Source organism: Manis javanica, chromosome 4 (genome assembly GCF_040802235.1).
Source record: "Manis javanica isolate MJ-LG chromosome 4, MJ_LKY, whole genome shotgun sequence".
Taxonomy (NCBI): domain Eukaryota; kingdom Metazoa; phylum Chordata; class Mammalia; order Pholidota; family Manidae; genus Manis; species Manis javanica.
Window position 1 is genome coordinate 128,448,064 of NC_133159.1, and position 14,595 is coordinate 128,462,658.

A 14,595-nucleotide genomic window follows, 5' to 3' on the forward strand; every position below is an offset into this window, starting at 1 on the left:
TTGAACAATTTGATTAAAAGTACTGTGTTCGAAGTTTCATGGCATTTGATGAGGGTTTTAACAAATGTGCTGATAAATGGTTATAAACCCTTATTTATAGTATACATTCCAAACGTGTTGCCTTCAAGACCACCTACTTTTTAGATTGTCCTGTGAACATTTTGGTTAAGGCTTACGGTGTTTCTTTTTTGTGTGTTTGCTTTGTGTTTTCCGTCTCACCATGGTTGGCTCTGCTATGGGCCAGGTGGACTATAAGGCAGATGAGTGGCTGATGAAGAACATGGACCCTCTGAACGATAACGTGGCCACACTCCTGCACCAGTCATCAGACAGATTTGTTGCAGAGCTTTGGAAGGATGGTAAGAATTTGCTTACATTTATAATTAAGCTTGGCTGGAATTTTTATAATTAAGGCTTATTTATGATTGTGTGTGTGTGTGTGTGTGTGTGTGTGTGTGTGTGTGTGTGTGTGTGTGTGTTTTACTTTAAAACTCCTTTTTTCCCTAGAGCAGGGCTGCCGTTACATCGGAATTTACCCACTTTAAGAATATTTGGGTAATAAGACATCTGCCTTCTTGGTCAGATGCTGTGGAGAATGTGGAAAAACTGTAGGCCCAGAGCCATAGAGAACCACACATATGCCTCAGGCCTCCCTGGTCCCAGTTTGGTTGCAGTCCAAGGCTATGGAGACACAAAACCAGAGAGGCCCCATACGTTTTATCTGTGTTGTATAGAGGTCAGCTGAGCTGTGTCTTCCACCAGTGCCAGCCCTCCACACATCCATACAAAGTGGCTGGTGAATGAATTGAGATACCTGCATATAGATCAGTTATTTTTATTTCCATAAATCCTCATAGTTCTTTTGATCACAGGAAGCTCAGGTGAAGATTTTGGTGATTTTCTCATAGACTAGCAGGCTTTACTAGTACCAGAGAAACAAAACATCCGTGTGTCTGTATGCATAGAGGGAACCGGTATCTTCCATAGCTTAGCTCTCACCGCTGTGCTGGTTGAAACCGCCGTTTCATCCTGGTTGTTTCCCACCTCTTCCCTTGGCCTTGGGCTCTGAGGACCTCAGCCCTTGATCTACCCCTGCCGAGGCCTGTTCAGTAGCCAGGCTTTCTTCTGCTTCCCATAGCAGAAGACCTGTGATCTAGCTGTCTTCTTGGGTAGAGAGAAGGGAACACAAAGAACCGAAAAGAAGGGGTTAGAGCTACTGGGGCAGACAGACAGAACACAGAGAAGGAGGAGCACAGAAGAAGTGAGTGGGGAGCCCGACCCCACTCCAAATAGGTAATGGATTCCTACCCTGTTGGTGGGAACTGTTAGACTGGAATATGAGACACTAGAACTGGAGTGAAGACAAGACCGGGAGCTCTGGTTGTCACAGGGCCCACAGTGCTAGAGGGCAGCACTGGCAGGTTGGACATGTACACGGGAATGGCCACAAGACGAGAAAGCCGAGGTGCTGCCAGGCCTAGGCACCAGTGGTCCAGGAGGAATCAGCTTAGGCCTGACTGTACTGGGCATGATGTAGGTTAGGTACAGTGAGCTCACCACAGGAGAGGGAGGGAGGGATGCAGACAGTTACTGAGCATCACAGATATCTGTGGGAATGCCGTGTGCATGGTGTGGAAGGAGATGTGGCATGTACAATAGAGGAAGGGACATTTTCATGGGGTGCTAAAGTAAACTGTCCAGTGGGAAGCAGTATTCCTTGTCCGTGAAAGGTAATTGCTGATCACATAATGAAAGCTAACATTTACTGATCACTTACTAAGTGCCAGCAGTTTGCAGCACTAAGGTTTTAACATTCGTGTCCTGATCACTCCTGAAACACTTAGGGGTGAGTAGGTTTCCATGGACTAGCTCATTAGGGATGGGTAGCATTTTTAGAAATGAGATTGGCATAGGGAAGCAGGAGTGGAGCAAGGAGAATGAATGACCACAGTGTAGAGGGGAGAGGTCAGGCAGGGCTCAGGACAGGTGTTCCTTTTAAGCTTTGGAGCAGGGCTGGGTAAAAGGGAGTAAGCAGGGAACGGGGCCAGTGGCAGGTGAGACCAGACCGTGGAGAACTCTGACTGCCAGTCTCAAGTGGGTTTGACTTTAAGGAATAAATAGCCTCATTAGGTTTGTGAGCCAAGGTGGTGACACAGTGTGTGTGTGAAGAAGTGAAATGGGAAATCGTTTGTGGGATGGTTTGGGCTGGAAGGGCCTGGAAGCGGAAGTTAGTGCGAGGTGAGTGTAGGTGAAGTGGCGGGCTGGGAAGGAGTGCCCAGGAAGAAAGGAACAGGGTGACCGGCGCCTTTACTATTAAAGTCAAAATGGATTTTCTCTTCATTTTGATGAGAAGAAAAGCAGGTATTAGGAGATTAATGACCAGATAATAAGAGAACCAGGTCTTGGGCTTACATACTAGTTCTGTCATTGTGAACTACTTTTGACTCTTATTTTTTAATTTCTTAATAAAAAATTGTATTGTGGGAAAAACTTGTTGAGCACTGACCCACTCGTACATACCACACATCTAACTGCGTGCTTAGCATGCAATAATCTGTGAGGTAAATTTGAGAGCAATGAAAGACATGTCCCTGCCCTCCAGGAGCTCGTGATCTAGTCGGAAACTCAGGATGTACACAGAGGCGATAATAGGACTGAGGGAGCCCCTGTCTGGGCTCCCAGTTTCCTTCCTGGGCTTCCTCCTTCCAGTCTCCCCCTTTATCCCACATCTTGGATATGGGAGAGCCTTTGGCAACAGTGGGTCAGAAGTTTCAGGAATCTAAGACTTGGCAGGCAAGTGTGGAGGGGAGGCTGACATGTCCGTGTCCCAGATGATGTGTCTTCAGCAGGGCCATGTCTGGAGAGTCCTTCCACGCCTTTTTGTGCTTTCCATATCTCCAGAGAAGTTTCTAGTACAGAAGCATTGAGAGGACATGCTGGCTACCTCTGTGGGGCCCCTTCGGTCCTGGCTGGAGCCCTCTCTGTCTGTGCCTGGGCCCCAGCTTGGGCCCCACTGACTGCAGTGTTTGCTCATCCTTTTTATAGCCTTGCCTTTCCAAAGACCAGCTCTTGGCAGCCTGTATGGCCACTTTTGTGAAAATAGGCTGAGAGAAATCATATCTATCCCAAGCATGATTTGGCTCTGCTGGCATCGGCTCTGGATGCCCACGCATTTGCTCCCCTGGTAATGCTGCTGTTGGCAGGAAGGCCTTCAGCCATCAGCTTAGGTGACAGTTAATCAGTTTAATCTGAGTGAGAAGACCTCAGAGGTCACTCACTACAGGAGACAGGGAGCCAGTCTTTGGTGGAAGCAGACAGAGCAGCATGTCCATCCAGTTTCAGGACTGTGTGCTTCATACGTAGCAGCTGGCACAGGAGTTTGAAGAGGGTCCTAAGGGGAGAATTCCAGTGGTCACTCTGGAGGTAGACATGTCCTGAGATACAAGGAGCTTTTTCCCTAGGAAAAGAAAATAGTCCTGGAAAAAACGTGTGATTATTTTTCTTTTTATGGTCACATAAATGCAAAGGCAGAAAATGACACATTGACCGTGAATATATGAAGATAAGATGTCTGAATATAGTTTGCCTATAAAGGTGCAAAACCCTAAAAACATTTGAGTCAAAGTAGACTTTGTGTTAGGGTTTTACATTTTTCTCCAAAACAGGAGAAATAAGAATTTTTGGTGGCAGCCCTGCCCTAGAGATTCATGGTGCCCTCCTTTTTGCTAAAAGATGTTGAGGTCTCTCTGCACAGGACTTCTTGACACTTTGGGGTTTTATATACCAAAAAAAAAAAAATAGATTGCATTTTCATGTAAATGTGTCTCCTAGGATGTTTTCATGAGTAATGGTATGATCAAGAAATAGCATCTAACTTATAATTTGAAGTTATTTTAACATTTTGCTACAGTAACAGAACTTGAATTTTGTTTTCCTCAATGGTAGTTACTTATCTGTAAAAATTTGTGTTAGAAGTAAATTGTTTCCAAAATCTATATTGGAAATAAAATTACACAGCAGTGTGAATCTTTGACAGTAATAGCCACTAATACATACATTTCACAGAGTGCTCTAACTTACTGCAGCCTTGTCCTAATTTGCTGATTGTAAGGTAATTTTACAAAAGATGACTCAAGTAGGACTTCAGTACTCTAAAATGTCATCCTGCATTTGCATAGGGTAATCATTTAACATAGATATGATACAGTGCTCACACCTGGAACTGGGATTCAACTTTACTTTATAGAGAACTTTGTCCAGATATGCAAATTCTATAAACAGTAATGTTCGCATGGGATCTACCCTGGACTAGCTACTGTTGTAGCCTGATTTCAAAGTTTACTTGTGATGTCAAATGTCTTTCACACTAACTAAAGTGTTTGTGTATTTGCCCTTCTGTCCTCCTGTTTTTGCTGTTTCTCTGCTTTAGAGATTCAGAATATTCAGAGAGCTTCTTTCTATGACAGTGTTTCTGGTCTTCATGAGCCACCAGGTGAATGTATAAAGCCTGTAGGTCTTCCAAAACAGAAGGGTTTTAAGCCCACAGGAAGAACTTGGGGGTGCTGGCAGGGTGGCCGGGGAGGGCAGGGTAGCCTGGGGGATGGGGATGGTTTCTGGGTTTCTGTTTTCATTTTGCTCATAGACATGCATGGACCTTTCATTTCATGCTCACTTTGATTATACTTTAAGGCAACTGTTTGAGTGCATAAACAATTCAATTGCTACTGCCTCCACATTGCTTCTTACTTTATGCATAGTCCTCACAGCACTGCATATTAAAAGGTATGTCACTACCTTTTCCAATAGTGCCATTTTGATACACAGTCCTCTAAGGGAATTGCTAGGAATTGATCTGCTAAATAATGTCTCCTTGTCTTTGAGTTACCTTTAAATTTTCAACTCTGAGGAATTCCAAAGAGGAGATTTTTCTTTTTTTAAGTCATTAACATTTTGTGAACAAGTAATTTACATATTTATCTCACATGTGTTGGTCTCTTCATGTACCTTGTGTTTGGAATTTATGTGCATATCTAGTTACTTGGCTTTCTCTTTTCAAGTAGAGATAGTTAAACTATCTACAAGGCTTGATGTGTGCAAGTTGAGACTAAGAATGGATTGTAGCAAGAATTTGAGTCTAAAATTGAACTCCAAATGTTTTGGCCTTGCAGTCCAAAGCCTGTTTTAAAATACAGTCTAACCATGGCTAGAGGCCCTGCAAAAGCCCAATATAAAATGAAGATCACCCAGCCTTCCAAATGTGTAGAGACATTGTCAAAGACTGAAATTTACAATAAAGTCAAATAAATCTCATTAAATTTCCTTTATGGCTTTTGGAACATGGTGATGCTGAGATCTAAATCCACCTCAAAAGTGTGTTCCTAAAATGTTAAAGGAACATGCCCATTTTAATCCAAGTCAAGATGCCTGCCATCAGTTACAGTTCACAAACTGTGGAAGAAGCAGATTGCAGGCATAGGCTGGGGTGGCAGTGGGTTATGCCAAATATTATTCCATGAGCTGGAATGGATATTCCACAGAAGAACTCCAAAGGAAGAACTCTTCAAACTCAGTCATCTTTGACCTTGGGAGCAGCGATAAAGTTTAGGAAATGGGGAGAGAAAGGGCTTAGGAGGAAGGCTTAATAAGTTTATGGTCCACATGAGACTTCATCCAAAGTAGAGTGCCCTCTTTATGTGAATGCCCCTGCACTACTCCAAATTTCTGAACTAAAGTTCCAGACTGTGAGCTCTTTGAGAGCAGGGACTGTGCCTGGTTTTGCTGCCTGTCATTTCCTCAGCACCTGTCACAGAGCAGACACCCCCGGAGGAACTCGTTGAGTGAGGGAATTGATGGCGGGTGGGTGGGTAGTCCACGCCGTTTTCAGATGCCGCAGCTTTGCCTAGACTCCCACAGTGGCCGTTTCCTTTCCTACAGCACAGATGCTCTTTCCTGTGGGACCAGGGTCTTCAGGGTGTAAGGACCAGGCCTCTCTTAGATGACATTCTGGAAGGAAGGAAGTCTTTTCACCTCACCGTATCCTCACCTCAGCACTGAAAATGCTCCTGGTTCTGTCTCTCTCAGTGGGATGTTCTTCGGTTGAGTTACTCATCTGACTCAAGTATCAGGGGTCTCGATCCCTACTTCTCTCTAAAGGGCCCTTCACCTACTATGGCTAAGTGTATCTTTGAAGTTGTATACAGTATCTCTACAGCAGAATGTATTTCTCCTCGACATGTGTTTGTGGATTCAAACCTGGGGAGGGGTAACAGGTTTTAAATGAAAATTGAGGCTTTAGCATTTTCAGTGATTTCTCAGAGGAGTTTCTAGGGATCCAAATGGTGATTGTGATTGCCTTTGACATGCTAACATGTAATGAGCATAACAAGAAAGCCAATATGGACCCTACACTTCTAGGTACATTCATAATGTTAGGAAAATAGCATTATGAAGAACATACAGGCTTTTGAGGATAAAAAGGGAAGACTGGGGTAAAAAGAGGTTTTCAAAAGCCTCAAAGGGCAAGTGCAAAAGAGAAAGGAACAGAATCCTAGAGACAGATAAGGAGGTCGTTCATGTTTCTGCTATAAACCAAAGGACTGTTCTCTTCCAAATAAATTTTGAAAGTCTGAGATAAACTGTAATTGAGGATGCAGGCAGTGAACCAGCAGAAAGGGGCGGTAAACCTCAAAGTTATAGGCAGGGGTTGTAGACTAAAAGGGTCTGTGAGAACGGGCCCTCCATGGCTTTAGATCCAAACTGTGTTAGAGGAACAGTCATGTCTAATCTGCCCTAATGCCACATTATGCCGGCAGCCTCCTTTGTAGCATAGTACCATCTGGGTTCTCTGCCCTCCATGAGTGCTGGGTGGGTGGAAGGGACCAAACAGAGAACATGTGAGAAATACATGAAGCAAACTTTAATTGTTGGTAGAGAAGCCCCCAGCCCTGTTCAGTCTTTCACAGATGCAGCACTTGAAACATGGTAGCAGCAATTAACTTGGGCCTGAGCATCAGCAAGGAGAGGTTGGTTACAATGCAGGAGGTTATCCCTGTTGTCACAAGCTCTTTGGGATGTCCCTCATCTCACATCCACTGAATACTTTCCTGCCTTCTTGTCATAATGTAGGGAACAAGCTTTTTTCCTTAGTCATGCTTAAACATAGAAATGACCGTGTTCTGACTTCAAAAACTGTGAGCCAGTCTGGTTTTTTTGGTCCAGTAGTCATTAAAGAAAGTTCCACTTAGAATCAATCAGGTGCTGTGACTGATTGAGTGGTACTCATTTAATCTCATTGGCTACTTCCACTGGTCATAGTCTCTATTTTTAGTGCCATTTTAGAACATACAGTTTCCATCTGAGGGTGTATGTGCTTAGTTAAATGGTCGTCATTTTCGGTGGATGAAGGTTTTTGTGGTTGTGGCGGTATATTCTACTCCATCTTTTATCTTGAATCTTAACAAGAGTTGGGAGCTCCAGGAGGAGCCACTTTTGGGTTCTGCAACTTGAATTCCTGAGGTCAAGTGGGGACAGTGACAGTTCTCAGGGTTATCATGAGTGTCACATGAGGCAACGTGTGAGCCTGCACCTGGCATTGGGGAAGAGCCCGTGCACAGCATGGCTGACACTGCACTGGCCATTGCGGTCTCCACAGCCACTTAAGAAAAACAGAAAATCAATAAATGTTTCTTTCCTTGGCTATTATTTAACGCAAGTCCACTTTTATTCACAGTGCCCCAAGGCCAAGCTGATGGGCAGTCATGCTATGCTGCTCAGTGTCAGCATGAATTAAGTGCATGGGACCTGCCAAGTATGACGGAAGTTCTGTGGGGATGAACAGGGCTTCTTGTTCACCCTGACAGCTCTGGCTTCTGCAGGGATGGGAAGATACAAATGAGAGGGGTAAAGGAGACAAACTCAGGTGCAGCTTAGCCCTACTCCTTGGGAGAAGGAAGATTGCTTTTCAATCATGTGCTTGTCAACCTCTAGACTTAGTGGAATTTTTCTAAGAATTCCCAAATACTCTAGAACAATTAACAGACTGGTTCTACTACCCAGTAATACAGCCGCTGCTGATTGGCTATGACTATGTGATAAGATATTGTGGAGATATACTATTGAATTTTCATGTTGTTTCTGGAGATTCAAAGCATTTAAATATTTGTGTCCAAATCTGTTTTTAGCTGTTAGTAACATTTTAGTGTACGTTAGGGCAGAATTGTCTTAATTTTTTTTATAATGAGTATTGAGAACCTGCCACATGCTTACAACATTGCCAGGAAGACCTTTTGTTAGGAGTATTTGATGTCATTCCTACTCATCACCAACTGTCTATTAAAATTAACATTAAAATGAGTTTCTCCCCACATTTTTTGATTTCTAGCTATATTAACTAGAGTGAGTTTCTGAAGAACCTGCTTAAAAACTTCAAGTTAAATTTAGTAGCGCTAGACTAGACGAGGGATTAAAGATGGCAGCATGAGAGGTGAGACAAAGGTCTCCCCCTAAAACCGCATATAATATGAAAATATATCCTGAAAGAGCAACAGGAAAGAAGGCTGCGCCAGACTGCATACACCAGGAGAAAAGAACAGACCTCACGGAACAGGGTAACGTACCAAAGCCGTGACCCAGCGGGACCAGAGCCCTTCCCCCACCCCATCTCCCCTGTGGGAGGAAGAGAAACAGGGGAGGGAGTGGAGGCCTGGGACTGCTGAATACCTAGCTCCGGAGATCTGCTCTGGGAACACAAACCTACATTTCATGGTGCTTGCATAATACTCTCATGAATAGGGGGTTGGAAATCTAAGACAGGCAGAATTCCTGGAGAGACTGAGATTCCAGACACTTGTGGAAAACAGGGATCCATATCTGGCTGCTCTGGGACAAAAGAAAGGTGGGCAGTCTGAGAGACTTCCTAACAGTAAGAGGGCTGCTAAAGGGGCAAGGATTGTACAGAGCTTACTGCTCAGGAGAAAGGACAGGTAGACAAAATTGTCCAGGTGCACTCTGCCCAGCAGGTTGGGAACTTTAACAATCTTCAGACACTCCAGCCCCATGGCTGGCTATGCAATTCCAAGGACCCCCCCACCGTGATACGCAGCCTGCTGTGCCTTTCTCCTGGCCAGCCCGCTCCTGACTCACAAACCAGCAAACCCTGCCCTGGAGTCAGACCAGCCAGAGGGAAGCCCCACCTACAGCAGCTACAAACAGAAAGCATAGAGGCTTATACCTTTGTGAACAGCCGTCTGTTCTGGCAGTGGAGACAGTAATAGCAGCTGGGAAGCAGGAAACAGCTCTTTCCTCCCCACAAGCACCAGCACCCCTCCCCTATAATCCCCAACATTGCTCCAGGGGCAGAGCACCTCCAGAGAGTAGAGTTCCTGGGCACTAGAGGGCGCCATATGCAAATATGAAACACCAAAGGAACCTGGTTCAAAGCAAAATCATACATACACCATACAAAGAGTCAAATGAAACCGATCTCATGAATCTTCCTGAAAGAGATTTAAAAACTTAAATCATAAACATGCTCATGGAGGTGGAGAAAAATATTCAAGAACTCAGGAAGGAATTCCAGTAAGAGATCCAGTTATTACGGAACAGAGTATCAGAAATGAAACATACAATGGAAGGTTTTAAAAGCAGATTAGATACGGTGTAGGAGACAATAAATGAAATAGAAATTAGAGAAGAGGAATAAAAGAAGGTGAGGCACAGATAGAAAAAAGGATCTCTAAGAATGAAAGAATATTGAGAGAACTGTATGACTGATCCAAATGGAATAATATTCATATTATAGGGGTACCTGAAGAAGAAGAGAGAGAAAAAGGGATAGAAAGTGTCTTTGAAGAGGTAATTGCTGAAAACTTCCCCAGTTTGGGGAAGAACATAGTCTCCAGGCCATGAAAGTACACAGATTTTCCAACACAAGGGACACAAGAAAGACAACACCAAGACATATACTAATTAAAATGGCAAAGATCAAGGATGAAGACAAACTATTAAAAGCAGCCAGAGAGAGAAATAAGATCACATACAAAGGATAGCCCATCAGGCTATCATCAGAAACCTTACAGGCCAGAAGGGAAGTGCCATGATATATTTAATGCAATGAAGCAGAAGGGCCTCAAACAAAGAATACTTTATCCAGCAAGATTATCTTTTAAATTTGAAGGAGGGATAAAATGATTTCCAGATAAGCAAAAGCTGAGAGAATTTACCTCCCACAAACCATCTCTACAGTGTATTTTGGAGGGACTGCTGTAGATGGAAGTGTTCATAAGGTTTAATAGCTGTCACCAGAGATAATAAAACCACAGTAAAGAAAGTAGAAGTTAATTACTAAGCAAATGCAAAATTAAATAAACTATCCCCAATGTCAGTCAAAGGATAGACAGTACAGAATATGATACCTAATATATAAAGAATGGAGGAGGAAGAAAAAGAAGGAGAAAAAAAGAACCTTTAGATTGTGTTTGTAATAGCATATATTTTCTTTTAATTTTGGTATCATTAATCTACAATTACATGAAGGACATTATGTTTACTAGGCTCCCCCCTTCACCAAGTCCCCCCCACATACCCCTTCACAGTCACTGTCCATCAGCATAGTAAGATGCTGTAACATCACTACGTGTCTTCTGTGTTGCACAGCCCTTCCCGTACCTGCCCCCTCCACATGTACATGCTAATCGTAATGCCCCCTTTATTTTTCCCTGCCCCTATCCCTCCCTTCCCACGCATCCTCCCTAGTCCCTTTCCCTTTCGTAACTGTTAGTCCATTTTTGGGTTCTGTGATTCTGCTGCTGTTTTGTTCCTTCAGTTTTCCTTTGTTCTTATACTCCACATATGAGTGAAATCATTTGGTATTTGTCTTTCTCCGCCTGGCTTATTTCACTGAGCATAATACCCTCTAGCTCCATCCAAGTTGTTGCAAATGGTAGGATCTGTTTTTTTCTTATGGCTGAGTATATGTACCACATCTTCTTTATCCATTCATCTACTGATGGACATTTAGGTTGCTTCCATATCTTGGCTATTGTAAATAGTGCAACGATAAACATAGGGGTGCATCTGTCTTTTTCAAACTGGGCTGCTGCATTCTTAGGGTAAATTCCTAGGAGTGGAATTCCTGGGTCAAATGGTAAGTCTATTTTGAGCATTTTGAGGAACCTCCATACTGCTTTCCACAATGGTTGAACTAATTTACATTCCCACCAGCAGTGTAGGAGGGTTCCCCTTTCTCCACAACCTCGCCAATATTTGTTGTTGTTTGTCTTTTGGATGGTAGCCATCCTTACTGGTGTGAGGTGATATTTCATTGTAGTTTTAATTTGCATTTCTCTGATGACAAGCGATGTGGAGCATCTTTTCATGTGTCTGTTGGCCATCTGAATTTCTTCTTTAGAGAACTGTCTTTTCAGCTCCTCTGCCCATTTTTTAATTGGATTATTTGCTTTTTGTCTGTTGAGGTATGTGAACTCTTTATATATTTTAGATGTCAGCCCTTTATTGGATCTGTCATTTATAAATGTATTCTCACATACTGTAGGATACCTTTTTGTTCTATTGATGGTGTCCTTTGCTGTACAGAAGCTTTTCAACTTGATATAGTCCCACTTGTTCATTTTTGCTTTTGTTTCCCTTGCCCGGGGAGATATGTTCAAGAAGAGGTCATTCATGTTTATGTCTAAGAGTTTTATGTCTATATTTTTTTCTAACAGTTTTATGGTTCCATGACTTATATTCAAGTCTTTGATCCATTTTGAATTTACTTTTGTATGTGGGGTTAGACAGTGATCCAGTTTCATTCTCTTACATGTAGCTGTCCAGTTCTGCCAGCACCATCTGTTGAAGAGACTGTTATTTTCCCATTGTATGTCCATGGCTCCTTTATTGAATATTAATTGACCATATATGTTTGGGTTAATGTTTGGAGTCTCTGTTCTATTCTGTTGGTCTGTGGCTCTGTTCTTGTGCCAGTACCAAATCGTCTTGATTACTGTGGCTTTGTAATAGAGCTTGAAGTTGGGGAGTGAGATCCCCCCCACTTTATTCTTCCTTCTCAGGATTGCTTTGGCTATTCGGGGTCTTTGGTGTTTCCATATGAATTTTTGAACTATTTGTTCCAGTTCATTGAAGAATGCTGTTGGTAATTTGATAGGGATTGCATCTAATCTGTATGTTGTTTTTGGCAGGATGGCCATTTTGACGATATTAATTCTTCCTAGCCAGGAGCATGGGATCAGTTTCTATTTGTTAGTGACCTCTTTAATTTCTCTTAAGAGTGTCTTATAGTTTTCAGGGTATAGGTCTTTCACTTCCTTGGTTAGGTTTATTCCTAGGTATTTTATTCTTTGTGATGCGGTTGTGAATGGAATTGTTTTCCTGATTTCTCTTTCTATTAGTTCATTGTTAGTGTATAGGAAAGCCACAGATTTCTGTGTGTTAATTTTATATCTTGCAACTTTGGTGAATTTCGATATTCTAGTAGTTTTGGAGTGGAGTCTTTAGGGTTTTTTATGTACAATATCAAGTCATCTGCAAATAGTGACAGTTTAACTTCTTCTTTGCCAATCTGGATTCGTTGTATTTCTTTGCTTTGTCTAATTGCCGTGGCTAGGACCTCCAGTACTATGTTGAATAACAGTGGGGAGAGTGGGCATCCCTGTCTTGTTCCCGATCTCAGAGGAAAAGCTTTCAGCTTCTCGCTGTTCAGTATGATGTTGGCTGTGGGTTTATCATATATGGCCTTTATTATGTTGAGGTACTTGCCCTCTATACCCATTTTGTTGAGAGTTTTTATCATGAATGGATGTTGAACTTTGTCGAATGCTTTTTCAGCATCTATGGAGATGATCATGTGGTTTTTGTCCTTCTTTTTGTTGATGTGGTGGATGATGTTGATGGATTTTCTAATGTTGTACCATCCTTGCATCCCTGGGATGAATCCCACTTGGTCATGGTGTATGATCCTTTTGATGTATTTTTGAATTCAGTTTGCTAATATTTTGTTGAGTGTTTTTGCATCTACGTTCATCAGGGATATTGGTCTGTAGTTTTCTTTTTTGGTGGGGTCTTTGCCTGGTTTTGGTATTAGGGTGATGTTGGCTTCATAGAATGAGTTTGGGAGTATTCCCTCCTCTTATATTTTTTGGAAAACTTTAAGGAGAACGGGTATTATGTCTTCTCTGTATGCCTGATAAAATTCTGAGGTGAATCCATCTGGCCCAGGGGTTTTGTTCTTGGGTAGTTTTTTGATTACCACTTCAATTTCGTTGCTGGTAATTGGTCGGTTTAGATTTTCTGTTTCTTTCTGGGTCAGTCTTGGAAGGTTGTATTTTTCTAGGAAGTTGTCCATTTCTCCTAGGTTTTCCAGGTTGTTAGCATATAGGTTTTCATAGTATTCTCTAATAATTCTTTGTATTTCTGTGGGGTCCGTCGTGATTTTTCCTTTATCATTTCTGATTCTGTTGATGTGTGTTGATTCTCTTTTTCTCTTAATAAGTCTGACTAGAGGCTTATCTATTTTGCTTATTCTGAACCAGCTCTTGGTTTCATTGATTTTTTCTATTGTTTTATTCTTCTCAATTTTATTTATTTCTTCCCTGATCTTTATTATGTCCCTCCTTCTGCTTACCTTAGGCCTCATTTGTTCTTCTTTTTCCAATTTCGATAATTCTGACATTAGACTATTCATTTGGGATTGTTCTTCCTTCTTTAAGTATGCCTGGATTGCTATATACTTTCTTCTTAAGACTGCTTTCGCTGCGTCCCACAGTAGTTGGGGCTTTGTGTTGTTGTTGTCATTTGTTTCCATATATTGCTGTATCTCCATTTTAATTTGGTCATTGATCCAGTGATTATTTAGGAGCATGTTATTAAGCCTCCATGTGTTTGTGAGCCTTTTTGGTTTCTTTGTACAATTTATTTCTAGTTTTATACCTTTGTTGTCTGAAAAGTTGGTTGGTAGGATTTCAATCTTTTGGAATTTACTGAGGCTCTTTTTGTGGCCTAGTATGTGGTCTATTCTGGAGAATGTTCCATGTGCACTTGAGAAGAATGTGTATGCTGTTGCTTTTGGATATAGAGTTCTATAGATGTCTATTAGGTCCATCTGATCTAGCATGTTGTTCAGTGCCTCTGTGTCCTTATTTATTTTGTCTGGTGGATCTGTCCTTTGGGGTGAGTGGTGTGTTAAAGTGTCCCCAAATGAATGCATTGCATTCTATTGCCCCCTTTAATTCTGTTAGTATTTGTTTCACATATATTGGTGCTCCTGTATTGGATGCATATATGTTTATAATGGTTATATCCTCTTGTTGGACTGACCCCTTTATCATTATGTAATGTCCTTCTTTATCTCTTGTTACTTTTTTTATTTTGAGGTCTATTTTGTCTGATGTCTGATACTAGTATTGCAATACCTGCTTTTTTCTCTCTGTTGTTTGCATGAAATATCTTTCTCCAACCCTTGACTTTTAATCTGTGCGTGTCTTTGGGTTTGAGGTGAGTCTCTTGTAAGCAGCATATAGATGGGTCTTGCTTTTTTATCCATTCTATTACTCTGTGTCTTTTGATCAATGCATTCAGTCC

At 42.0% G+C, this 14,595-nt stretch overlaps 1 protein-coding gene across 7 annotated transcripts in view; it reads left to right on the forward strand.

The window, feature by feature from the left end:
• The window catches only part of MYH10 (myosin heavy chain 10), a 162,297-nt gene that overhangs the window by 100,261 nt on the left and 47,441 nt on the right, over positions 1 to 14,595 (forward strand). For 5 of the 7 annotated variants that reach the window (XM_073234837.1, XM_037027111.2, XM_037027113.2 and 2 more), the window contains 2 exons: positions 245 to 359; positions 4,430 to 4,492. In XM_073234837.1, the coding sequence (XP_073090938.1) occupies positions 245 to 359; positions 4,430 to 4,492 (178 nt within the window). The remainder of the gene's footprint in view (positions 1 to 244; positions 360 to 4,429; positions 4,493 to 14,595) is intronic. The other 2 variants (XM_037027112.2, XM_037027116.2) reach the window with 1 other exon arrangement.